Source organism: Notolabrus celidotus, chromosome 7 (assembly GCF_009762535.1).
Source record: "Notolabrus celidotus isolate fNotCel1 chromosome 7, fNotCel1.pri, whole genome shotgun sequence".
Lineage (NCBI taxonomy): Eukaryota > Metazoa > Chordata > Actinopteri > Labriformes > Labridae > Notolabrus > Notolabrus celidotus.
The window spans coordinates 30,870,669-30,898,204 of record NC_048278.1 but is presented as its reverse complement, the minus strand read 5'-3'; the positions used below and the strand labels follow the sequence as shown (position 1 = coordinate 30,898,204).

Below are 27,536 nucleotides of genomic sequence, written 5' to 3'. Positions count from 1 at the left end.
TGTGTGTGTGTGTGTGTGTGTGTGTGTGTGTGTGTGTGTGTGTGTGTGTGAGATCCAAGATTCATTTCATTCCAGTTTCATTCCCAGCAGACTCCAGGGAGGGTCTAAATTTATTTTGCCGATATCTCTCCTTCACCCCGGCGCTCTGTTCATTCTAATCCCTTCAACCAATAAAGGAGGAATTTAAAAGCAGCCACAGGTTCTAAGACTGTTCCATTGGACAGTGTTGAGATCACACCTGGGTCCAATTGTGTTTGAAAAGCTGTCAGATATGGGAAGCGTTTGTGTGAATCAATCTGCGATGTCATATGGACTCGGCTTCTGCCATTGGGGTTATTAAATTGGTTCCTTTGTGCCAGGCGGGTAAATCCATCACAGAGAACAGTTGGAGGAAAGTGTTGGTGCCTCACCTGTAGGTTGTGTCTCTCCAGTCTCATCTCCAGGATGTTGTTCTGCTCCTCCAAACGCTGCCGCTCGGCCTCTAAATCCTCAATTTTTTGTCTGCAAAAAGCACGCACACACAAATTCGTTCTTGTTTATTAATATCTAGGCCTGTAGGATAACAACTGTGCTCATTGTTGATCGAATAGGGTAATCCTGGAGGAAGAGCTTTGCTCACAGACAAAGCATACAGAGTCTGACTGAGTTAATCCTGCCTTGGTTTATGCATGGATCTTTCATTTTCCTCATTCTGAACTGGTTGCCTCTCTGCAGCAACAGGTTGTATGTTTGTGTGTGTGTGGTGTGTGTGCTAACTACCTGAGTATGCCGACCTCCTCCTTGGCCACTGAAGAGTTGCTGTCAGCAGCAGAGGCCTGCTGTTTCTTTGCAGTCTCCAGCTCCAGCTCCACCTGGGACACACAGGGGAGAAAATTAGCCTTGTGCACAAACATCCGACCACCTTTGGCCATGCGCCTGGCACAAACCTTTTGGCTGCAGATAAATCCAGAGCACTCTATTTGAGAGCTGCTATCGTCCTAAGCAGACATCCAGACAAATACATATATCCTCTCTACGCCATTAGTGCACAGACTAATTTCCCTCTGCTTCTACCCCGCATGTTTTAGTTGGCTGTTCTCTAAACTCCCTCTGCTTTCTCTGCAATCATCCCTCATTTACATTTGCACACCCATTCCCCTCTCTTTCTGACAGCATCTGTCTGTCTCGCAGCTCATCTTAGCTCCCAGTCTTCCCAAGACGGATAAGTAATTACAGCTCTACCAGACAGGTGGATTTCACGCGTCAGTACTCATTGCCATGGCTATGTTGATGTCTCCTCGGCAACAAGGAGCCATGAAAAGATGGGAGATCAAGGAACAAGCGAAGATACAAAGACGTAGTCACAGAGCGTGTAGGAGAGGTCACACCTGCACGATTCTCTGCTTTAACCAACTTTTGTACAACGTTTAAAAGGTGCGACTTTTTTTACTTTCAACTTTTCAGGTAATTTCCTGATGTCTGAAACGGAACAGATGAACTGCGCCCAATTAATCTGGCAAAACTCACAGATTAAACTACTTAACGTCATTCAGAGAACACAGTATCTATTCAGTGCACCTGGCAACCAGTCACTTTGAGAAACAGTTTACAAAGGATGTCCCATTATAACTAGTTTTCTTCATGTAGCCTGTCAATTAAAGTCACCTCAGTAAAGATGTAAGGAGAATAAAACAAGACAAGAAACCGTCTGTTCTTTTACAGGAAATAACAATCCAGCCACTAAATGGGACCATCCCTGTGAAGGGAAAAAAAAGAGAGGCATACAGCTCCAGCGTCATTGTTCTGAACAGCACAAAAAAAAAGCTGTTCCATCAGCATGTTAGTCACAGAAGCATTAGAGCATCTTTGAGTCACAGGATGAGCTGTGCACCTGCACGGATCACAGTCGTGACTAAAAGGAACCTGGGGTAGCAGACGTCTGAGGTTAGGAAGTCTGTAAACATTTGACTATACATTATGTAGTAAAGAGGGTTTCTTTACTTTGATACATTTTTAGTGTTTAGCTTTTCTGCACCCTCTTGAAATGAGCCTTTAGGTGCAGGCAGGAGTTATTTTGGACTCAAATAGAAACTTAAAGACAACAATAAGCAGTCAGATATGATAAGTGTGTTCTCTGTATAGCACAGAAAAAGGTGCTACTAATATAAAACTTGAGTGTGTGTGTGTGTGTGTTTATGTGTGTGTATACATACTGCTTGCAACTGCAGCTTCAGAGCCCCTGTCTCCTCCTGTGCTTTCGTCAGCTGGGCCTGAATCCAAGGACAGAGGAGAAATGAATACACCTTTCAGATACAGAATGCAAACTTCCGGTCTGTATAATAAGGTACATAGGCAGACGTCAGATGTGTTAACAAGAGTATGACGTTCATTCAGTAAGCCCTCTCCATTTTGTTCCAGCATTTCTCCCTAAGTCTCTGTTTGTATCAGTCTATCTGTGCAGACACGGGCCAGCTGTGCAGCATGGATTTAAGAAGCCTTCAGCTGTGAGTCAATAATCATTCCCCATCATGCATACAAGTGTGTCCAGAGTGTTGTGACACACAGTGCATCCCAGTTTGTTGTGTATAGAGTTTGGGTTAGACTGATTAGGGTGCCCATGTTGACCATGTTCACCACCGAAAGCGCCTACTTTAGGCAAAAAGCAGCAGAACTGGGTCTCGTAGGGGGGGAAGGTGGCCAAAGGAACACAACAGGTATTGGCCTCCAACTTCCCTAGATTTCAATCCAATCATGCATCCATGGGGTGTGATGGAAAATTAAGTCTGATCGAACACCTCAAAACTCCCAGGACTTAAAGGATCATTAAAGGACCTTCTTGAAAGCAAACTCAAGACTATGATGTATGTTAACTTTGTTCTATATCTATTTTATTATTCTATGTACAGCACTTTGTGTTAAAATAGTGTTGCATGAAAAGTGCTTATAAATAATTTATGATTACAAATAAAAAAGTCTGATATGGCTGATCAGTATATGGGCACAATTCATTAATTAATTGATTGATTAAATAATTCATGTATTGTTTTTGACAGGGACAGTGTACAGCCATTTAGATGTAACAGAGTTAGCTATTAGCTAACTTCAGTGGTGGACATTAACAGAGTAAATTTACTTGAGTACAGTACTTAAGTATGGTTTTTGAGTATCTGTACTTTACTTGAGTATTATTTTTTGGGGGAAACTTGTTACTTTTACTCCACTACATTCAGAAGACAATTATTGTACTTTTGACACCACTACATTTCTATCAATGCTCTAGTTACTCACTACTTTTGTTTTGAAGTCAGCTCATGAATTTCCTTCTCTTTTCTGAAATCTGATCCTTAAGACAGTAAAATGTGTTTGTGAAGTTCTGTTTGTCTCAGTGGTTTAGCCGTACCTGTATATCGTGCGTCTCTACGGTTGAACGTGGAGCAAACACAGAGCATATTTCACTCAGATCAGGTAGTTCATTTAGAGGTGGCACTGATGGCTATAATTCTCCACCTGAGCACCCATGGTCATATCTTCAGCCCGTGTTAGAGGTTTTTGAAATGAAGAATGATCCGTATTGTTTGAAATGTTCTCCCTGTTTCCCACTCTGCCCAAACATACAAACATTCACAGTCCAACCTGAGAAAGCGTGTTGAGCTACAGAACATTTGTTTCATTCCAGATGAACATTTCAAACTAAGCTGTCTGTGCTTGGAGTAACTTAGTTTCTGTTTTTATTCCATGGTATAGTTTTTAGAGATTTCAAGTAATGTTTTCTAAATAAACAGAATGTAACAGAATGTACTGCACTCATGTGTTGTGAAAATACAAAGTTTTGAGATTTTTTAAGGAGTACTTTGAATACTTAAGTATTTTTAAAAGCAAGTACTTCAGTACTTCAACTCAAGTAATTATCTGACAGAGCACTTGTATTGGAGTAATATTTGACCTGGAGTATCTATACTTTGATTTCAGTAATGAAGCTGTGTACTTTGTCCACCACTGGCTAACTTACATCTGTAGTCCCTGGGCAGGAGACTGAGTATTGCCTCTGTTAATTCAACCTCTATTATTATTTGCCAAATATTTGATCACAAAAAAAGTAAGTGTTAAGTGGCATGCAACTAAGAAGAGTTTTAATAAGTACTCTTTATTCACATTTTTCTTGAAAGCTATGCAACTTGTCTGCATTCAATGTATCACAGTGTTGTTCACACACCTCCATCTCTGCATTGTGGCTCTGTGTCTTCTGCAGAATGTCCTCTGCCTCTCGGAGACGTTTGCTGAGCTGGGGCGAGTACTCGGTCGGTGCCAACTCGCTGTCATAGGACTCAAGTATGGAACGCATTCCATCTCGCTCCTGCAGGATCAAAAGGAACAACACATTTTCAGTCCTGCCGTACACTTAGCAAATTTTCCTACAACCAAAGAAGAAGTCATGACTTAGGCGAATGTTATGAGATATGTGGGAGTTGTGTGCATGAGTAGGCAAACTGAGAAAATCAAAGCTCTTGATGTTTTTCTGATCCGTCTGCGGTGCTTTTTGTTTGACGGCGTGTTGTGTTAATATGACAAGAAAATGCCTTTGTAAATGAGGAACAAAGTACGAGGCAGCTGCGCCTTTCTCATCCAAGCTGTGACAAGAGAAGCAAAGGGTTATGGTCTTGCTCATTCACTTTTCCCCTCATGTAATAATCAAATCAAAGACAAATGTCTTTGTAGACAAAGGATAAAGAATAAATCAAGAAATTAAATCAGAGAGTCATGACAGAGAAATGTCTTTGCGAGTGAAGTATATAATATTATTCTGCCTCATCTCTCTTATCTGAAATGTGATGAGATAATTTAAAAATTCAAATGAATTGGCTCTCCTCTATAATACTGCTATGAAAGATGTGTCCTCAGCACCGCAGTCTGTCCAGTTAATCATCGCACTGAGTAGTTACTGCTGTTTGAGAAGAGAGGATAAAAACCTCCTCAAGTCTACGCCTTCTCAAGTGTCACTCAGACTGAACCGCTGTCTCCAAATAGCTCACGAGTGTCTGTCAGCGTGTCTTTGTGTGATGTTCATTAGCACAGACAACATGCATGTCTTGGTTTAGTTCCCAAAGCCACAAAGAGGAACATATAGAGGGAGATGAAAGCTCTCTTCAGAGTGTGAGAGAGAAAACAGGGTGAAAGTAAAGAGAAGGTGACAGTCAGAACATTAAAAAAAGAAGCCTCTGAATCGTACTTTCTCTTAACCAGTGGTTCATTTTAGCTTCTAAACTCTGAATAACTGTTTTTCATTGACAGTCCATGAGTGAAAAATCAACTCTGACAGTTTCACGTCAGGTCTCGCTCTGCTCTGCAGCATGCTGGATGTGTTAGCAAAAAGAAAAATACTGTGGTCAGCTTTACGGCTACCAAGAGACAAAATCAATCAATCAATCTTTATTTATATAGCGCCAAGTCACAACAAATGTTATCTGAAGACGCTTTACGAACCGAGCAGGTCTAGACCCTACTCTGTGTTGTAATATTAACAAAGACTCAACATCCAGATTCAGTCTCATCTTACAGACAGGACTCAGTCTGATCTCATCTTAACCCAGCATGAGCAGAGACCTTTGCAGCATTTAGCAAGTTGCAGCAGCAAGGACAAACTTCCTTTAACAGGCAGAAACCTCCAGCAGAACCAGACTAGTTAGACAGCCATCTGCCCGACGTGAGTTGGGGTTGGGAAATGGGATAGAGAGAGATGGAGAGAGAGAGATGGAAATGGTGAGACGGATAGTAGTAGTTGTAGCAGCTGGAGTCTGGCACGTCCACAGCAGCGACTCAAAAATCCAATACTATTTTTTCATAAGCAGATGCTATTTTGTCCTCGTATAAATACTTACACAGCAACAGGAAAGAAGACGTGACATAAGCCTTAACAAATCCATAATTAAGTTAGGACCAAGTGGCAACCTCAGGTCTAAAAATATGAGGCCACATACACACCAATTCAAAAAAGCCGATCTTTACAGCAGAAATAAACATGTTTACAGCCTGGTACAAAAGACGAGTGTAGTCTGGATAGCTCATTTCTCGATCGGCACACACTGTGAGGGGGGTTAATTTTTTCATAACGTGGTAATTTCAAAGATATTGAGATTACTAGTCTTCCAATGAGAGGCACAGCTGACTTGATTGACAGGCGGGAACACTGTAACTGTTGGCTAGGAGACTTAAAGCCCGCCTCTTTACGTCACAATCACTTGACAGCAGCAATATGGCTCCCGCCGACAATTGGCCTCAAAACAGCACTTCAAAAACAAATGGATGAAATCACTGATACTACATCCATTATTTATACAGTCTATGGTTAGGACCTGGGACCACAGACATAGACAACAGCCATCCTGTGTGAGGCCATAACTTTCAGAGCTCCCCCCAGTGACTGGCTGCAGTAATATAGGTCTTAAAGCCTGCTTCCTCCATTATAACAGGTGGAACATGGGTCAAACTAAAAAATATGAATACATGTCACATACTGTATATTTTTCTCAACAGTTAGCTCTTATAATGCTGATTGATGTGCTCATTTATATTCATTTTCCAGAGATGTTTAGGTTTAATTAGTTATTAGATATTAAAAAGATGATTGATTGACAGCTGAGCTGATTGACAAATGTGAGCTCCTGCAACATTAATAAGAGTGTATTAGTTAGTGGAGGAGCTATGATGTCAGTCCAAGCGTGCCGGATACGGCCCTGGTGGTGAGGCTTTCAGCAGTGTGACTGCCCCCTGGTGGCTGGCTGCAGTATAGGTCAAAAAATCCATCTCCCCCATTCATTTGAATGGGGGAGCAGTCAAACTTTAAAAAAGAAATACACGTCGTACGAATGTTCCTCACATCCGTATGCTGGGGTGATATGTAGTTAGTATTTGAGTGTTTTGTGTTCAAGGCCTCTTTTTTCTGAAAAGTTTCTTTTTCGTTAGTTATTAGAGTTTAAAAAACAGGGTTTTACTTCCAGGTTTCCTTTGATTCACAGCCGCCCTAGAACGAAACTTCAAAGGACACACAGCGTCTTGTGATGTTACGCTGTAGGGCGGAGCTTATTACAAAGGCTTCACAGGCTCTGGCTGCACAATGGCTGTGCCCAGGAGAGGGATTTTTTGGCTTCAGAACTGTACAACGGGAAGAGGCGGAGCAACGCTGTCCATTTTTATTTACAGTCTATGTGTCAGTCCCACTGCACCCCCAGCCAGATCGCTTATTACTTCATCTTACTCCTAACATGTGCAATACATTTTTCTACCAAGCATCTGAGTTCTATTCCTTGTTTTTTATTCACCTATGTTACTTCTGTGCACATTTCTTAATGTATCTCTGGTTCTGTAAATATGTTGTAAATTTACTTATTTAGTTCTGTAAATACTTTTCTTAATATATGTTAATTTACTTTTTTAATTGCTAATCATTTTTAATAATTACTATTTTATATGCTCTTTATATACTTTATATTGTTTTGCACTGTCTTGAATTTCCCCGTTGTGGGACGAATAAAGGAATATCTTATCTTATCTTACCAGGGCAACATGTCAGCACCCATTGAGGTGATATTTCAGCTTCACATCTCACGACAGAGGGAAATCAAGACATGTTGTGTACTCTGTGTACTGTCGATAGAAACATACATTCCACATATAAAGAAGCTTCTTTCATTATTTCTTTTGAGTAATATAGGTTAAAACTGCTCGGGCACTGGTGGCCTAGCGGTCTAGGCGCCCCACAAACAGAGGCTCAAGTCCTCGTCGCAGGGGTCGCCGGTTCGATTCCCGGCCGGTCGACCATTTCCTGCATGTCCTCCCCAACTCTCTACTCCCCATATGTCCTGTCTCTCTTCGGCTGTCCTATCAAATAAAGGCAAAAAGGCCAAAAAAACTGCTCAACCCACAAGACATCTAACACATCACGATACATCAATTTAGCTCGTTATGATCAGAGATGATTACTGCGTTTATTCCATGCATTACATCCTAAATACGCACTGGTTGCAGAGCAACATGATGAGACAGATCAATCTAATCTGTGTAAAAACTGGCAAACAGCCCGTTTATGAATGCAAATTCACTGTCAGTCAAGACTGTTAGAATGATGCATCTCCTCCTCTCTCCTCTCTGAGCTGGTCTGCTCTGCTCTGCATTATAAAGCAAAGCAGGCAATCAGGCTTTTAATAACCGTCTCACAAACAGCAAGGCTGCTCAGGACCATCCTTGAGTTTTGAGGGTCATTGAAAGCTCAATAGACGATTATTAACGGGGCTAATTTAGGGGAGCGAACGCAATTTCGGTTGAAGTCAGGTAATGAATACCGGCTGTAAACACTAGATCAGATAACAGCGTGTACTGTATGTTGACTACTAAAAAGTGCAGTGGCATAGAGCTTGCTCAAAACCACCTTGTAATTTCTGTCTATGAGTAATGTGCTGCGACTGTCCTGCCTGATTATCCACCAGGCCAGTATCCTAAAACAACACATGATTACTCTCATCAGATTTAGCCTGTGATTAGCCTTGTCAAAAGCAACATAATCCTTTCAAAGAGGTCTGAGACTGCTTCGTTTAAAAACACTCGATGTGAAATCATCCTTATTCATCTTTATTTGTTCCGGCAGCGTCATTTGTCATGCAATGTTTCCAGATTGCCTCATACATCTTTGGATAAACTTAGAGAGGAGAGAAGGGAAAGCTCAGCGATAGAACAGAAAAAAGAAGTCAATAGAAAAAAGGTTGAGACACATTCAGAGGTCAGTGTGTAAGTGTTAGCTTTCAATTCTAACCAACAGACCCTTTGGCTATTTACCGTCTATTAACACTCAATGAAATTCAGTCAATCTTAATCAAAAATCTGTCGCTTTTTTTCCAAAAGAAAAAACCTCTCTCTTCATAACGTACACAAACAAACGGGCAGCAGGAGGACAAAGTGATAAAACTGCCATTACTGTTTGTTTTTTATCAACTCTTTTCTAAATTGCTTTTATGTCAGCTGTTTTATCTGCTGCGTGACTGCTCCGACCAGACACTGAGTGTGTCCTGCAGAATTTATTCCAGGAACAAAAATATCTGCGCAAACCGTGGCATAAGAACGAGGCAGAGAGGGGGGAGATGAAATTCAATATCTTCTCCACTTCTTTAACAACTGCTGTCAACGCACTTCATCATCATTGATTTATGGGCCTGTTTGTGGCTACAGTAAGTCCCCCAGGTGGAAGAGGGAGACTGGAGATCCATTGCAGCCAAGATGGTTAGTCAATTAATAACAAAGTTAATAAATGCAAAATCAAATTAATGACAACTTTTACAAACGATTTGTAATTGTGTCCTTTTTCAACGGGTACTGTTCCATGCTTCCCGTGTTCCTCTCTCTAAAATCAGAGGCGTTTCGCACAGTTTGAGAGCCTTTTAGGGGCCTGCTGATAAATTAAATTGATCATCCTTTTTAGTTACTGCAGGAGATTTAAGATGAAGAATGTGAAACAGTGATTTGAATCGTTCAGTTCAAGAGTGTTAATAACATTTGCTGGCTATATCAGAGGCCTAATGGTGTCATAATCAATCAAAAAGGTATTGGTTTTCTTTGGGGCGTGTGCAAACTATTTCAACTGGGTTGGCCCACCTGGGGACTTACTTATGCAGAGGTAGCATAAAGTATGAGTGCACACATTAATTAATATAATATATTTACACTTTCTGTCTCCACTTATCTACTTCACTACAAACATTTAAGCATCACACAGATGCTATATTAAAGAGTGGTAACATTTAAATCTTCATTCTTTAAGGACTCAAAAAGAAGTTTGTTAATAGTCACGAATTGTAAGCAAACTCTTGCAACTTTTAAGAATACATTTTTTGACAATTTTAATGTTGCAAATATGTATTTTTGCTTGCAATTTTCAAAGGGGTGATTCCTTTCTCAATCAATTGCCCAAAGTGTTTTCCTACAATTTTAAGAACCAGCAAAAGTAAACTTGCAACCCTGAAATGCAAAGAAAGCTACAGAAGCATCCTGTTGCCACACAGTACGAATACTTGCCTCTCACAAGGCAAATAGTTAAAGTTCAGGATGTTGGGGTGGCCAGTCAGATGTCATGGGGGGCCCATTAACCCCCGGCCACACCTCTGGAGACATCCCTGGTTGTAACAGGGTTTAAAATGTAGAAGTGCCTTGATACCAGGCGTTAAAAAAGATCACCGAAGTAACCTGAAGAAACTGAAGTTAACAAAACTAGGACTTTCACAGTAATCACACCGCAGTCTGAATTCATTCCTCAACTTTGGGTATTTTGTGAAACATGAGGAAAAGCTAATATGCACTCTTTAGAATTTGTTAAAATAGAAAGTATCACACTTTGATTTTGTTATTCCAACAATGTTAAATGTAATGTAATTAAATCTGCAACATGAGCAAGAGAGGGAGCAGAGGAGGTCACTGACCCTGAAAGTAACAGAGGAGATGAAGCAGGGTTATAAAGTAGTGAAACTGACCAATAAAGCTTTAAGCTGGGACTTTTTGTTGTGGTTGTTGTTTTTCTGTTTTTCTGTGAAGGAGCTAAATTGTGTTTAAATGCAGCCAAGGTGCACGATGTGTCCCATACACAGTGTGTGTGGCCTATCTGCTCCTTGCCTCTTGTATAGCTCAGCCCGGCCCTCGGGCACACAGATAGACGGACAGACGCCTGCAGCTCTTAAATATCCACGGCACAGAGAAAAGAGGAGAGACAGAGGCAGAGATGTAACCTGGCCAGTGAGGTGACTCCCGACCTTACACCTGACAAGCTGCATGCTTGGGGCAATACCTCCATCGCCCACTGACTGACAGCATGGAACGTCCCAACAACATATCCCAGCAACATGATAGGAAACAGAGATGGCAGGGTCTTTGTAAATAGAGACATTTAAAAACTGCAACTGGGTCGAGAGTGATGATTGAGGGGCGTTTAATTAGTATGAGTCATTATATTGTTGTCTCAAGAGAATCTTACTCATTATGCTTTTTATTACTATTATGATATTTAGAAATGTGTTGGTGGTGTGTTCACTGACTTTCATTGTCAGAACTTTGTGTAGGTTGAAATTTGAAACAGTGTTTATTATGCAGCTTTCTCACTAATCACCCGGCTGAGTTAAATACTTGATTCTGATTGGTCAAAATGCCTCGAAGATGGTTATTCATTCTGGCTAGCAAGAGCAATAACAGGGAAAACCGGATCCTAAACATTATGACAAATCAGTCAGTAGAAAGAAGTTACAACACATTTTACCTCTGCCTGTTGACACCATGGACTATATAAATAATGGCTGTAGTATCGGTGACGTCACCCATCTGTTTCTGAAGTGCTGTCCTGAGGCCAATCATCGGCGGGAGCCATATTGGAAATGTTAAACTCAACATAACTGCTGTCGAGCTAGTGCGGCGCAAAGAGGCAGGCTTTGAGCCTCCTAGCCAACAGCTACAGTGTTCCCGCCTGTCAATCAAGTCAGCTGTGCCTCTCATTGGAAGACTCAATATCTACGAAATTGCTGCGTTAGAAAAAAAAAATCACCCCCCATACAGTGTGTGCCGATCGAGGAATGAGCTATCCAGACAACACTCGTCTTTGGTACCAGGCTGTAAACATGTTTATTTCTGCTGTAAAGATCGGCTTTTTTGAATTGGTGTGTATGTGGTTTCCGGTACTTCCGGAGCCAGCCTCAAGTGGACACTCAATGAACTGCAGTTCTTAACACTTCCACATTGGCTTCAATTCTCTTAGCTGGAGTTTGCCTCTTGGTTAACACTGAACTAAAATTCCATTGGTATTCTAAACTGGTAAACACTGTGGCACAATCATTTATTTCAATTAGCATGCTAAGTCAGTCGGCTAAACAACATGGATTGTTTTATATTGAATCCTGTCCCACAGTTCAGCTGCTGGTGAGCAGCTCAAAGTTGCAGATCATTAACCACAAGCCATAGTGATGGAAACAAGAATGTTATAAGTTGTGACATTTGTTATATTTGTGTTTAAAAGTCTGTCAACTGCAGACCCCACAAGAAGCAGGAGAGCTGAATGAAGACAGAACTGTCAATATCTAGTATTTCTGCAGAAGTCCAGTTCACCTTGTCTAATGACACTTTCAATGGAAAGGTTCCAGTTTAACATAATTAATAACAAATAAGCAGGCTAATGTTTGAACTTGACTGGGACTTTAAATGCTCAGTTTAACTCAACTCAACTCAACTCAAACTTTATTTATAGAGCACGTTTAAAACAACCAGAGTTGACCAAAGTGCTGTACAGGACAAAAACAGCACAAATGACAAACATAGCATGCAATACAATACTAAAATACAATACTAGAATACGTAAACAGTGCAAATGTAAGATAGAATAAAATTAATTTAATTAAGATTATGCCAGATGTCCACTCAATGTTGATTAAAAGCCAGGGAGAAGAGGTGTGTCTTAAGAGAGGATTTAAAAATCTCGATTGATCCTGCAGAGCGGATATGTTGGGGCAGGTTGTTCCAGAGCCGAGGAGCAGCCGCCACAAAGGCTCGGTCACCTTTGGTTTTAAGCCTGGTTTTGGGAGTGACCAGTAGCAATTGACCAGATGATCTCAATGTCCTGGCAGGGACATGATATTGGAGAAGCTCGGTCAGGTACTGGGAGGCTAGGCCATTAAGAGCTTTAAAAACAAACAATAACATTTTTAAATCTATTCTAAAAGCAACCGGGAGCCAGTGCAGCGAAGCTAGGACAAGGGATATGTGGTCACGCTTACGTTTTCCGGTGAGGAGACGGGCAGCAGCATTTTGTACCAGCTGCAGGCGGTGCAATAATGAGTGGTCCAGGCCATAATACAGAGAGTTACAGTAATCCAGTCGACTGTTAATAAAAGCATGGATTACCGTCTCAAGATCTCTCTGTGGCAGGTACCCCTTTACTTTTGATAAAATCCTCAGGTGATAAAAACTATTTTTAACAACTGAGCTTACCTGTCGATGAAATTTTAGCCTGTCATCAAATATTACGCCAAGATTCCTGACTGATGACTGGATGTTTGGTGTAAGGGGGGACAGAAAACCAGCTGGAAAGACTGCTGGACCACATCCAAACATTATGACTTCTGTCTTATTATCATTTAAGTGCAGAAAGTTTGCAGCCATCCAGGACTTAAAGGTGACATATCACGCTTTTTTCATCAATATATATTGGTCTAAGAGGTCCCCAAAACATGTCTTTAAAGTTTATGCTCAAAAAAACACTTTGAAATCAGATTTTGGTCTGCCTGAAAACCCCTCTTCTTCAGTCCTCTTCAGAACACTCTGTTTTCCCTCTGACCACGCCCCCTCAGGAAGTGGATGTGCCTCGGCTCTCCAGCACGTTGATCTAATGTTTACATGTTGGCTGAATATACACGGCTGCTCAGAGATCGCGTTACTTCAACCCTCTGAATCTGATCCAGAATCTGATCCTGACGGAGAGGCGCCTGCAGCAGGACCTTTCTGAACGATTGGTCATAGATTTAGTGTTTCTTGTTGTTTTATTTATCAGTATGTCGACGTGTGTCTTGGTACACAGCTACAGCTACAGCTACAGCTATGAACATGTAGCTATGTGGCTATGCTAACTAGCGCTAGCACTTATCCATGACAAATAAAAATCATCCACTAGATCTTCAAATCTGCTGACGTGGGGAGTAAAACCGACCTCTGCCAGAAAGGCAGCGGGACCTTTCTGAAGGATTGGTCATAGATTTAGTGTTTCTTGTTGTTTTATTTGTCAGTATGTCGACGTGTGTCTTGGTACACAGCTACAGCTACGACATGTAGCTATGTAGCTATGCTAACTAGCGCTAGCACTTATCCATGATAAATAAAAATCATCCACTAGATCTTAAAATCTGCAGACGTGGGGAGTAAAACTGACCTCTGTGTTTATTAAGACAGCCTACAACTAGCATGCCTCCCTCCTAAGCTCCTTGTTAGCACACATGTGTGCAGGGAATGAAAAATGGGGGAGGGATTCAGTATTATTTTATACAGTCTATGGGCTGAACAAGCTCCGAGCTCTGACTCCGTGACAGACCGGATATTGTTGTTACGTAACAAAAACACGGAAGTCTGAAACGGCTCGTTTCACACACATTTACAGAAAGGTGAAGAAATCAAAACAGGGGCAGAATGGATTTTTTTCATTCTCGGGGGGTTTGTAGACATGCCAGGGAAACATATTTCAGGTAAAGAACCATGAAAAAGTCAATTTTGCATGATATGTCACCTCTAACTTCGTTCAGGCAGTCAAGCAAATTTCTAACAGCGTCATTGGATCTTGAGGTTAAAGGCAGTTTAATGTTAATTGTTCATTTGAGGAGGCTGATAAGAATCCATTCATCACCAACTGTGGAATCAGAGGAACTGTTTTCTAAACCATTTACCTAAACAATTTCTATATATCATCATCATTAAATCAACATGTTTGTCAACTTCTTTATAGCTTTAGTTGGAACTTGGGTACTAAGCAGCATAATGCACAATGAGCAGGTGATTACATGAGTTAGACTCACTTCAGGGTGAAACATAACCTGCTCACCCTGTCGGGATTCTCTTTCGCATGATCACCTGCTCACCGTACATTGTCCCTTGCACATTGTGTCCCTTAAGCTCCTTATCTTTTTGTCCATGTAATAAAACTTGTATCACATCTTGTTTTCAGACCAGTATTATATTGTAGTAAAATAAACCTCTGGTATTGAGATAACCTAAGGTAGCAGCTGAATCTAAAACCTATTCAGAAGTTTCTTCAGATTAAAAAAAAAAGAAAAAATGGATGAATAAGTAAGTAAATACTTTCTGGCAGTGGTAGATATGGTTGGTTAAGATGTATTTATAAACAGCTACAGTTGTTGATAAAGCTAGATTAGGAATATTTGGCCAGATGAAAACTAAACGTTCAGCAGACCATCCTTAAATAAATGAAAGGGGCATTACTGAAATGCCGAGCGGCACACAGTAACAGGAACTGATCGTTTTTAAAACACATTGTGTCCGGATGATAAATAACAATAATCACAACATAAAGTGTGTATGCTTGAGTGCAATCTCTGCCCAAACAGTCTCACGCCGAGCCACACGTTCAGCATTCCTGCGTCCCTGTTAAGCTATGATGGTGTTTGAGTGTGTGTGAGAGAGGGAGTGTGTGTGATTTGTGTACTAAGAGACCGAGCATGTTGACCTAGGGAATTACACACACTGAGAAATCAATATCACAGAGATGTCTAGTCAGGAACTGCAGAGTGGGGAGAAGCCAAGCAGACAGCATGAGGAGTCACATGACATTCATCAGCCAACCAGAGGAAGAGAGGGGTAAGTGGGGGATTAGGAATTCTGTGCTGGCCTTGAGTTTTGAGAGTCTCAGGTGTCTACTGTACCCCGAGTTTCTCGAGTTAGATTCTGAGATTGGGTGATGGTGGAAAGGTTGTGTGACTGCAAATGTGTCTGTGTTTGTTTTCAGAGTGTGTCTTTTGATAGTTGAGGCACCTTGGTTAAAAGCAGCACTCTCTTCTGTAGTCGACGAACAAGCGAGTCCTGCGTCTCCCTCTTCTTCTGCTCCTCCAGTGTCTTGCCGCGCTGCTGGGTCAGCTCTGCCCGCAGCTCCGACTGCGAACGCTCCACACTCCTCACACTGACAGGCCAGGATAAATGAACAAAGCAGAAGTGTGAGGGTAGGTTAATAACAGAGGAGAGGGCAGGGACAGAGGGGAAACAGGTTGATTAGTGCTGGTCAGACTATTAGAGAAGAGAAACGCGCGGTCAATTCAGAATGACACAGATGACTAACCTGACTGACACCAAAGAACTCTGAGACCACTGCTGAGAAGCTACTTGCAGTAGTGATTTCAGGCCTTGTTTGATCAATAGAGCAATGATTACACCACACACTTCTTTCAGCATTACACCCCCACTTTCCCACTCTGCAGCTTGTAATATTTCATAATGAGCCCAATACGCCGAGCACAAGAGAGACGCTTGTTAGCTAATGAAAGCTTTCTTAGCTGGACTGAGCCGCAGCAGGAGCCCATCGGAGCATGCGCGCAGCTCTCCCTGCAGACATCACCTCTGCCTAAACAGGACAAGTTTAATTAGCGAATTCCCCCTCTCTCTATCACAATCTCTCTCACACACACTCACATACTCACACACCAGTGGTTACTGTCAGGAGTGCTATCAGAATCAGGACCAGTTTAATTAACTTTGTGACAATTAAGGACTTCTCAGGATAAGGATATGCTCTAATAGATACATGAGGGGAGTGAGGCATGCAGGCAGAATGAGAGGAAAAGGTCTGAAGGCAGAGAGAGGGATTTTGTGAAAGTGTGAAGAGCTGTGTATGTTTGTGTGTTTGTGTGTGTGTGTGTGTGTGTGTGTGTGTGTGTGTGTGTGTGTGTGAGTGTTACCGGCTGTTGAGTGTGTAGTTCTGCTCTTTCAGAGCAATTTCTCTCTGCTGGATCTGAATCACCTCCCTGGACAGATCCTCTGGTTTCCTACAGGCAGACACAAACACAGAACAGTTAGCATGCACACACGTGCGCACACACACGCACACCATAACTCACACACACACATGCAGACAGACACACACACAATGAAAAATCAATACGACTGAGGGAGCAGCGAGGACAGAGAATAGATGAAAACGACGGCTTTTCCATATTCTTTTGTCAGCGGGCCGGTGGGGAGCTGGGAAATAAAATGACATGAGCAGCAGAGGGAGAGATGAGAGGAGGATAGTGGGCTAAATACTGGTCACCGTTCTTCAAAACAAACTCACTCTGTGGGAGAGATTGACAGATTACAGACACACACACACACACATATAGACACATACAAACGCACAAGGGTAAGGCAACAATAGAGAAGGTCACATACTCAGAGATGGACCATGTGACCTGCAAACTGTAAATCCTGTGTGCTGCTATGGATCTCTGCACAAAATATGAGTTCCATTATCTCTTTCATTCTTGTGAAACGTGCGTGCATTAAAGCGGCTTAGCTCAAAAATATGTGCTGCAGTCTATCAGGTAGAATGACACACCTGAAAGTGATGCAACTCTGTCTATACCATAGACTGTAAATAAAAATGGACAGCGTTGCTCCGCCTCTTCCCGTTGTACAGTTCTGAAGCCAAAACATCTCGCTCCTGGACGCCGCCATTGTGCAGCCAGAGCCTGTGAAGCCACTGTAATAAGCTCCGCCCTACAGCGTAGCGTCACAAGACGCTGTGTGCCCTTTGACGTTTCAATCTACGTCGGCTGTGAATCAAAGGAAACCCGGAAGTAAAACCCTGTTTTTTAAACTCTAATAACTAACGAAAAATACACTTTTCAGAAAAAAGAGGCCTTGGACACAAAACAGTTAAATACTAACTACATATCACCCCAGCATACGGGCGTGAGAAACATTCGTACGGCTTTTATTTATTTTTTTAAGTTTGACTGCTCCCCCATTTAAATGAATGGGAGAGGCCGTATTCGTATCCGGCATGCTTGGTCTATACACCGTGTTCCAAATTATTATGCAAGTGGCATTTTTGTGAATATTTTAAAAACTATGTTAACAGTTGTTTTCAAATTTTTTAGGAAGTCAGAGAGGGAATATATTTCTTCACCTGTGTGGTTAAAATGATGCTTTTCAGCTGTATTTTTAAATATAAATGCAGCATCTGCAGAAATGAGCGTGCCAAATTGTTATGCAGGTTGGTGATAAGAGCATCTAACTTGTGAAAATTAAAAATTAGGGACAATTTTTAATGTTCCAGGGTTCCCACTCTTTTCCAGAGATCATTTTCCAGGACATTTCAAGGACATTTTCAGTGATGATCAAGCTGGTATGACAGTCTAAATTTAATTCCTAATTTAGTTTCTAAATAGTCTAATATGTTCCTCTCAGTGGAAGTCTACTTTGAAAGTCTATGGCTATCCATGAAATCATCTCTTACATGCTTAAAAAATGATAGCAAATTGATTATAGAATAATGTAACCACAAATGTACAGCACCTTATTAGTGCAACCAAGTAACAATGATGGCCAACTCTCATCTCAGCTTTCTCTTTTCTCAAAAAGTATAAAATGAGCTATGTAAAAAACAAAGAGCCAGCAAAGGAATCTGGAAGCTGCCTTACTGAAATAAATAAATAATAATAATCAGAGGACCAGTGCATACATTGACCTAAATAGAACTGAATGACAAAAATGGCCACAAATGTTTTTTTAACCTTGTCAGGTCGCACGCAATCATGTTGGAATAATTTTCCAGGACATTTTACTTTTTCTCCCATTTTCCAGGGGTTTTCCAGTACTGGAAAACTGGTCAACTATTTTCCAGGTTTTCCAGGTTTTCCAGGTTTTCCAGGACGCGTGAGAACCCTGATGTTCTATTGATTGAAAATAATAATATTTACTACAACTGTATTCAAACTTCAACAAAAACAACAGTTTTCTTTACATTTGTTTACAAAATAAAACTGTTAATGTCTTTGAAACATTTCAAAGTGTTTCTCAAATGTCCAATATAACCTCCTTTTCTTTCAGTGAGGGTCAGAGGTCACTGGTAAACAGATTTAGTGAGGTTTCTGATGACTTCTCTCCTGACTCTGTGAGCTGCACCTTGTATGGCTTTCCAAAGAGGCTCTTTTGAGCCGTATTTCTTGCCATTACTGTAAATGATCTCCTTTATTATTGATCACAAGTTCTCAATCGGGTTGAGATCGGGTAAGCAGGCAGGTCAGTTCATGAGAGAACATAAAAAATGGTGCCTAGTTTTTAATTTTCACAAGTTATATGCTCTTATCACCAACTTGAATAATAATTTGGCACACTCATTTCTGCAGATTCTGCATTTATTTAAAAATACAGCCGAAATGCATATTTTTAACCACACAGTTGAAGAAATATATTCACTATCTGACTTTTGGACAGATTTGAAAATGACTGTTGACATAGCTTTTAAAATATTCACAAAAATGCAACTTGCATAATAATTTGGAACACGATGTAGATCTGGTCAATGTTAGGTCTCTCTTTCTGCAGCAGCCTGAGCGTGAGTCGTCCTCTGAGTCATATGACAAATTTAACACATGGAAGAGAAAAGGCTGAGAGGTCGGGGTGAGCGTCGCGGTTGGAAAGCCAGAGTTCGCCATGTGATATATGTGGGTGACGTGGATTTATCAACATGTCCACTTCCGCTAGGTGGAGCCTCATGCATGGAAATAATCTCATGACTTAAATATGAGTTCATGAATTACGGTGGAATAAATGTGGTATCCTAAGACGGGGTTTCCACATCGCCCTGAGCAGAGAGGGACACGCTTCTTCTTCTGTGCTTATACAAGAGGTGCCGTCTCTCTGTGCTCTGCCGGATTTCTGGGGGGTTTCATGGGTCATGAGGCAGCCATCTCTGTTGAAGGTACAAATAACAGGTTGGTAGTAAATTATTGGGTGAGATGTTGTGAACTACAAGTGGATGCACTGGCGGGGTAGGGAGAGACAACTGAAGGTCTAGGGTTAAGGAGCACACTTGGATGTGATTCTCAAAGAGGTCTGAAGTCTCACGAGATGATAGTTTTTATCTTGTGCTCACGTTATTATATTGTGCATGCAAGATAAAGATGATCACCTCTGCAGTACTTCAGGGGCTCAGTGGATTCTAACTCAAAGACTGACTGTAAGAAATGGACATAGCCACTGTAGTGTCTGTTATTGGTTGTAGCATAGACTGTATAAATAATGGACGTAGTATCCGTGATCCGTCACCCATCTGTTCCTGAGTGCTGGTTTGAAGCCAATCATCAGTGGAAGCCATATTGGTAATGCGGAACTCAACCAGTCAAAGTGTTGGCTGTGGCCTGTGTGGTTGATGTGCAGACAGAGGTCAACATTTTTTCTTTAGTAAATCCTAATTTAGCAGCTAATGCTAGAGGTAAGTTGTTCAGAAAAGTGCCATTCTTTATTATCAATTGATATAGATGCTAAATTTGGCTGGTGAAGAAAAAGAGGCTTTCAAAAAAACAGACTGACATATTGACACGATTCATGAGATCATACACTTATTAATACAATCTGTATTAACGTGATGAGTCCAGTGAGAAGTTGGGTCGTTTATCATGGACTTCTTCACAACTGTGCTTCTGTTCAAACCAAGCGGCAACCTCTGGTCTAAAAATATCTGTTCAATGGGGAAGTGTTAGAAACTGCAGTTCATCAAGGATCTGCTGCATGAGGCTAGCTCCGGAAGTACATGAACCACATACACACCAATTCAAAAAAGACGATCTTTACAGCAGAAATAAACATGTTTACAGCCTGGTACCAAAGACGAGTGTCGTCTGGATAGCTCATTCCTCGATCGGCACACACTGTACGGGGGGTGAATTTTTTTTTCTAACGCAGCATTTTCGTGGATATTGAGATTACGAGTCTTCCAATGAGAGGCACAGCTGACTTGATTGACAGGCGGGAACACTGTAGCTGTTGGCTAGGAGGCTCAAAGCCCGCCTCTTTATGTCACAATTGCTCGCCAGCAGCAATATTGCTGCCGCCGCCGATTGGCCTCAAAACAGCGCTTCAGAAACAGAAGGGTGACGCCACAGATACCACGTCCATTATTTATACAGTCTATGGTTCAAACTTGGGTCGGGATCCCCTGGGGGGGGTTGCAAGATGTTGTCATGGACACTGCGGAGCAGCCTGCTCCTCCTAGCCCCACCCCCTCTGCTCTCTCCTAATCACACACACCTGCAACCTGTTGGTGATCACTCCCTGGTATATAAGCCAGCCAGTACCTTTGCTGGTTGCCAGATTGTTATGTGTGCTCCTGCCTGTTTGTGTTTTGGCCTGCTGTGAGTTCTTTTGTATCCTTGGAAATTCGACCACTGCCTGTTGGCCTGTTTTTTTGGATTTGCCTGCCGTGAATAAATCCACTTCTTCCTTAAATCTGCTCTTGGGTCCTTCCTGAACTGTGACAGATGTCTTCCAGATTTCTTTTTTTTGGGGGGGGGTAATCCAAATTTGCTTATTTCACCCATTATTGTAAAAACGTAGACGAAAATAGTCGTTATATTTAAAATAAAACCCTGCAAATGAGTACATTTCATTAGTTTGCTGCCTTTCTTTGTTGCCAGATGACTCCTAAAGCTAGAGTTAGGGTTCTCTATCAGTTAATTAACAAAGGGATAGGTAGCATGCAGGTAAACTCATTTTGAAGTATGAAGTAAATGAAGTATGAAGCAACATTTAATCACTTTGAAGGACAGTGGGTGTAAACCAGGTTTGAGTCTTATCCCCATTGACTTCGCTTTTACAACCTTTGGTAGTTCTTCTCTCTGGTCATGTAGCTCCAAAAGCTCAGTTTGTGTGCACATGTTGCTGCAGAGTCAGTTGTGAACTCTGTAATGTGTGATGCAGCAGATCACCTTTTTTTAGGGGGGTACTTTTGGAGAACAGAAGATGTTCTTTATGCGAAGACTGAGCTGCACAGAAGCAATAAACACAACCTAACAGAGTAACACAGGGAGGAGATGACGATGATGACCATGTTAAAGTAATTTTTTGAGGCATTTTCGCCTTTATTGATAGGATACCTGAAGAGAGAGACTGGAAATGTGGGGAGTAGAGAGAGGGGGAAGACATGCAGCAAACAGTCCTGGCCAGGAGTTGAATCAGCGACCTCTGCAACGAGGACTATAGCCTCTATATACGGTGCTAGCTAAGACCACTAGGCCACCGGTGCCCCCTCTTTTACAACCTTGAAGCTCAGTTCACTTCATGTGAAAAGTTTATGTTCAAACACAGAAGTGTTGTGGGGACACTTTTAGAAAATGTTTGCATTTGTGAAACATTTATGAAGACCCCAATCAGACAGAAGTGTGTTAGCTTTGTGTTGCTGTGTAATTGTTTTAACAAGATTCTGGTTCTAAAAGTTATTTAGCTTTCATATGATTACTGCTCTCCTCTGTGAAGTAACACTTTCCAGAGCTTTGACGGCATCAACTAGCATTTTTTGCTCATTTAGCAGCAAAGAAAATCTCCCACTAAAGTCCAGATTTTTATCCTTTCAGACACATTTTAAGCTCCTGTTACAGAATGATGACACCAATATATGCTTAAAAGAAACACACATTCACACCTTATACCATCTTCACAACTTCTTTCTCTCTCCTTTAAAAACACACGCACCAAATCACCTCGAGTCTCTTTACAGCTAGAAATAAAAATGTTACCGAGAAGCAATTTCCAAACATCCTCCCTCGACATTTCCATCATCTGCCCCTTCAACGTCGCTCCGTGCAACAACCTGATTCGAAGGAAATATTTTCAGACAGTTTCTGTCAATCTTATTTTAATTGTGAACCACATGGGTACACACATAAGCAGGCACAATATTATCAGACTGTGCAACAGAAGGAAAGAAAATAAATACCAGCGACCAGCCAACTGCTGGCAGAGAGGCGCTGCGGCTGTGACGCTCATCTCCTCCTCCTCCAGGCAGCAGCATTGATTGTTGTTGTGGAGAGTTAACTTCTGTCCCCAAAAAGTTATTTTTGTCCAGCAAAATAAGACAAAGAGCTGGTAGGAGACAATAACCTTTGTTGCAAGAGACAGAACGCTTCACAACAGGTCCAATGTGTTTACTCCTCATTAACAACTGCAGCACAACGTGTTCTTTTCACACCACTAATGACCACCCTGAACCGGCTAGCAACACACAAGACATTATGTAAACTCAAGGAAAACAATGCATGAAGTATCGGTGGCTTGCAGTCATGAGACACAGATGATAGAGCAGCAATATGAACAAATCAATACAACACATATGAACATGCCAAATCACTGCATGATGAGATGCTTCATATTTAGTGTCAGCAGCATGATGCACACAGCTCTGTAGGCTTCGTTTTCCACACCATGATGTCATCATTATGTAACAACATTTTTTAAACCTGCTTTCTTTTATAAATCTATAGGTTTGAACCCTAGACTGTATAAATAATGGACTTAGTATTCGTGACGTCACCCATCTGTTTCTGAAGCGCTGTTTTGAGGCCAATTGTTGGCGGCAGCCATATTGCTGCTGTTCAGCGATTGTGACGTAAAGAGGCGGGCTTTGAGCCTCCTAGCCAACAGCTACAGTGTTCCTGCCTGTCAATCAAGTCAGCTGTGCCTCTCATTGGAAGACTCATAATCTCAATATCTTCGAAATTGCTGTGTTAGAAAATCATTAACCCCTTACAGTGTGTGCCGATTGAGAAATGAGCTATCTAGACCAAGGGGTTCTCAAAGGTTTTTTGGCTTTTGTACCCCTTTTCAAAAGCAATTTCAGCCAAGTACCCCCTTGTATGGCCGAGAAAAAAATAAAAATAATAATATGATAACATAATAGGAATTAATGTATGCATGTGGTTTTACAGTGTCATAATAACATTGAAATGAAAGATGACACATATTCTGTACTTTTGTAGTGCAGTATTTTTAGAAATAATTAAAGATTGAGGCAGCTAGTACCTTTGATTCCCCAAGGAGCACACCTAATTATTTCTGTCAAACAAGAAGCATTTCAACCACCTGTCCATTGTTATCCTCCTGCATGGTCGCACTGTTATTAGCATGCAAATGTACATGATCGCTCACTGAACAATTGACGTCAACAGATGGAGGCCGTCTGGTCCAAGCGGTTTTGCAAATAATATATTTTATGAATGAATATGCTCAATTTGGAAATAGTGCCCTATTTGATGTTGCATTGAAATAGAAATAAAATGCTGTTGATAAAGTTGTTTTAAATCAGATTTTTTTTAAATTTGTTGTGATGCAACTTTTTTTTTTACATTTGTCACATACCCCCTGCAATACTCCCACGTACCCCAATTTGAGAATCACTGATCTAGACTACACTCATCTTTTGTACTAGGCTGTAAACATGTTTATTTCTGCTGTAAAGATCTGCTTTTTTTGAATTGGTGTGTATGTGGTTTCTGGTACTTTTGGAGCAAGCCTCAAGTGGTTACCTGATGAACTGCAGTTGTTAGCACTTCCACACTGGACTCACATTTTTAGACCGGCGGTCGCCGGAACCTTTTAGTTCAGGGTTAATTAGTTCTGGGGGCTGAAAGACCCCGGAACTCTTGGTCAAAATGCAACTATATTTTTAGACAAGAGGTTGCCACTTGTAGGCTTGCAAAATTCGGGGAATTTACAAAGTTGGAAACTTCCCATGGGAATTAACAGGAACAAATCAGAAATTTACTAAATTGAAGGTTGGCTCTTAGCAGGGAACTTAAATATAGTAGCATGTTGAATGGGACTTTTCTGGGGGGAGAGGGGCTCTTTTCATTTAACATTTTGAATGGGACTTTGTTGGGATTGCATTTTTGTTAATATTTGAATGGGTTGGGTCAGGGGGATGAGTAATATTTAACTCAACATTCATGTTTTTGTTCTTCAATCAAAGAATTTGATTGTTCAATAAAATATGTAACACTTGATAAAGTTCTACTTATAAATAAATCTGTTCAATAAAATATGTAACACTTGATAAAGTTCTACTTATAAATAAATCTGTTTTAATTGTATTATTTTGGATGGATGTCACCTTATAACAAAACATATTCATGCTTGGATATGATACCTTTCCATTAAATTACTCTCAATTCCCAGTTAACTCTCATAAATTCCCATTATTTCCCATAATTCCCATGGAAAGTTTCCAATTTGGAATATTTCCAAAATTCCCTAACTAAACTTCCCATGGAAATTTACCGGAAACTTTCTGGAAATTTTCCACCCCTTTGCAAACCTAGCCGCTTGGTTTAAAGACATAAATGTAGATTCAATTTTGCATTCTTAAAAAAGTTATTCCTAAACTTTCTAGTAAATGTAATAATGACACACCTAAAAATGTGTAGCACAATACAAATTATGAAGTAATTACTGCCTAACAGCCTATAAGGCAATCACGATGTGCTGCCAAAGCATAAAGTCGATACTCACTCTGGAGTGAGAGGAATGAAGGTGAAGAGCTTGCTGAATGAAACACTGCAGCTCTCTACATCACAGGACCGTGGCAGGGAACAACATCCTGACAATTACGTCAGGCCCATTTAGTAAACAGTAAAAACAGCTTGAAGGAGTTTCTAACTGTTGATTTGCAAGCTGCATTAACCTTTACTTTTGATCAGTATGAGCCTCACACATATGGCTGCCCTTTAGAAGCCGTATGTGCAACACAGCTCGCTCGGGTTTTTTTTTCTCCCAGCAACAGCACTCAGACAACCAATCACATGGCAGTCTGGACACCTGAATTTTGAGGAGGGTTTTAAATTTTCAACTCAATTCCAGGATGGCAGCTGAGCCTGACTTTACTCTTCAGAAAAATGATGGACAGTCCGACCCAAAAATTGTATAAATTAAACTCAGGCTGGTATTACACTCCTTGTGATCCTCCCAGGGCTTTTAATAACTGTAAATTGAACAAATGCTATCAACTGCCATAACATATTACATAAGACCTGAAACCCTCCATGAGTCAATATTACATTTTATAATTTTGAAAGCATGTCTACCTTTTTCTTGTTGCCCTGCAGCGAGGTGCCACACCACACACACACGCACAGGATGAGACAAACCGGATACACTGAGTGGATGTGTCCTGTTTAACATTCAGTTAACATCCCAGCCTGAGTTAATCATAGAGAAAATGGTGTGTGCGTGTGTATGCATATGTGTGTGCGTGCATGCATTGAGTGCACGAGGCTGCTGTGTGCATAGTCTGTCAAATCTGCACCACTGCTCACTAAGAAACATGTAATCGTCCTCTGCTGATCGTGTTTGACTGGATGCATAGAGAAACACTCAGCCCACACAAACACGCATGTATAAAACTAATACACACACACGCACACACACAAACCTATACAAGCTGGTGAAATCAATCCACAGTGATGATGCACATTTCTCTGGTGTGACCACAGCTCCATCTAGTGGTACTAACTTATATTGCATTTTAAAAGAAAGATGTCATTTAGAAAGAAAACTTCTGTCGTCTCTCTCTCACACACGGGCACAAAGTCTGACCTGATGTTGAGTCCTGTAGATTGTCCAAGGTTCTCCCAGGCTTGGAGCTTCTCTGCCAGCCTCTAAGAGTAAAAGAAACAGGAGTGCATGTGTTTGAACATGTGCAACAAGTGTGACAATAACTGTGGCAACATCAACATAAGCATTTGAGTGAAAATGCACACACATGTGGACACAGATTAAAAAGAAATGCCCCTAAATGCTACTCAGTCTTAGTGGGTGGGGTTAAGTGTATTAAACAAATGAGGCAACACATCTGAAGGCTAAGTGAACAAAGTATATCAAAAAAGTCCAATATCTGAGGTATGGTTGGTAAATAAGGTGTCAAATAGGATTGCTGCAGTGGAGGATGAAGGACAAGCTAATAAAACTGATAACATTTATCAGCCAGCGGCACCTATTGATAAGGAGCTAGCAAGTGGCAGCAAGGAGGGAGGATGCTGGGTAAGGTGGGAGGAATAAGTGTTCAGGTGGCTGAGGGGAAAAGATATCAAAACACTCCATTTGAGGAAAAGCTTACATGCAAAACTGAGTGTTCAAGGATGCCGCAAAACGCAGGAATCAAAGCTGAGGGAACAACAGAGCAGCCACACCGAAGCTTTGAGGTTCTGAGCTTTCATTATATTCTTCTGATGGTGATTAAGTGGCAGAATTGTTAGTGTGCTTATCTTCTCTGTGTGTATAATTGTGATTGATTGTAATTGATGGATACAGTTCATAACAAAAATCTAACTTATGGGACAATAAAGAACCTTGTGAAAGTCTTGGGACCCTGTCCGTCAAATGACTCAAACCATAAAGCATAATTCAAGACATCACTATCATTGTTGAGTTCAGGTGTTTTAGTCGCCTTCAATACTTACAGTGTAAAACCCATAGACTGTATAAGTAATGGACATAGTATCGGTGACGTCACCTAGTGCTGGGCGATATTGAAAATTATGTTATCATGTTAAAATATTTCATATCAGTCGATATTGATAATTATCACGATAAATATCAAATCATTATTTCATTTAAATATAAAGTCAGATTTTTGCTCCTGAGTGAAAGTTGAAAAAACCAGACAGTTTGTTAGCTTGTATCTGTATTTAGTTTTCTGATAAGCTTCTTGAATCCATTCTTGAATTCTGACAGTGATAACAAGAAGCAGGTCTTTTGTGTAAAATTAGATTTTTGTGGTTTGAGTTTGTAGATTCTTATTTTCCTCAGATTGAGGTTATTGCCATAATTTGATTTAAATTTACAACATATATCAAATTATATTTTGTGTATTAATTTAGTAGAGTATTTTTTTTGAGTTGTGTTCTCTCATTCAATAATAATAATAATAATAATAAAAATAATAATAATAAATTCTATTTATAAAGCGCTTTTCTAAAAACTCAAAGACGCTGCACAAAGGATAAAATATCATTTAA

The 27,536-nt window shown here is 40.8% G+C and overlaps 1 protein-coding gene across 1 annotated transcript in view; it reads right to left on the bottom strand.

Annotated features, from left to right (window-relative positions):
• The window catches only part of mad1l1 (mitotic arrest deficient 1 like 1), a 101,955-nt gene that overhangs the window by 61,878 nt on the left and 12,541 nt on the right, over positions 1-27,536 (bottom strand). The window contains exons 9-15 of the mRNA XM_034688175.1: positions 26,116-26,177; positions 16,446-16,532; positions 15,529-15,673; positions 4,193-4,333; positions 2,193-2,249; positions 760-851; positions 411-501 (exon numbers count right to left, since the gene is read on the bottom strand). Coding sequence (XP_034544066.1) covers positions 411-501; positions 760-851; positions 2,193-2,249; positions 4,193-4,333; positions 15,529-15,673; positions 16,446-16,532; positions 26,116-26,177 — 675 coding nt within the window. The remainder of the gene's footprint in view (positions 1-410; positions 502-759; positions 852-2,192; positions 2,250-4,192; positions 4,334-15,528; positions 15,674-16,445; positions 16,533-26,115; positions 26,178-27,536) is intronic.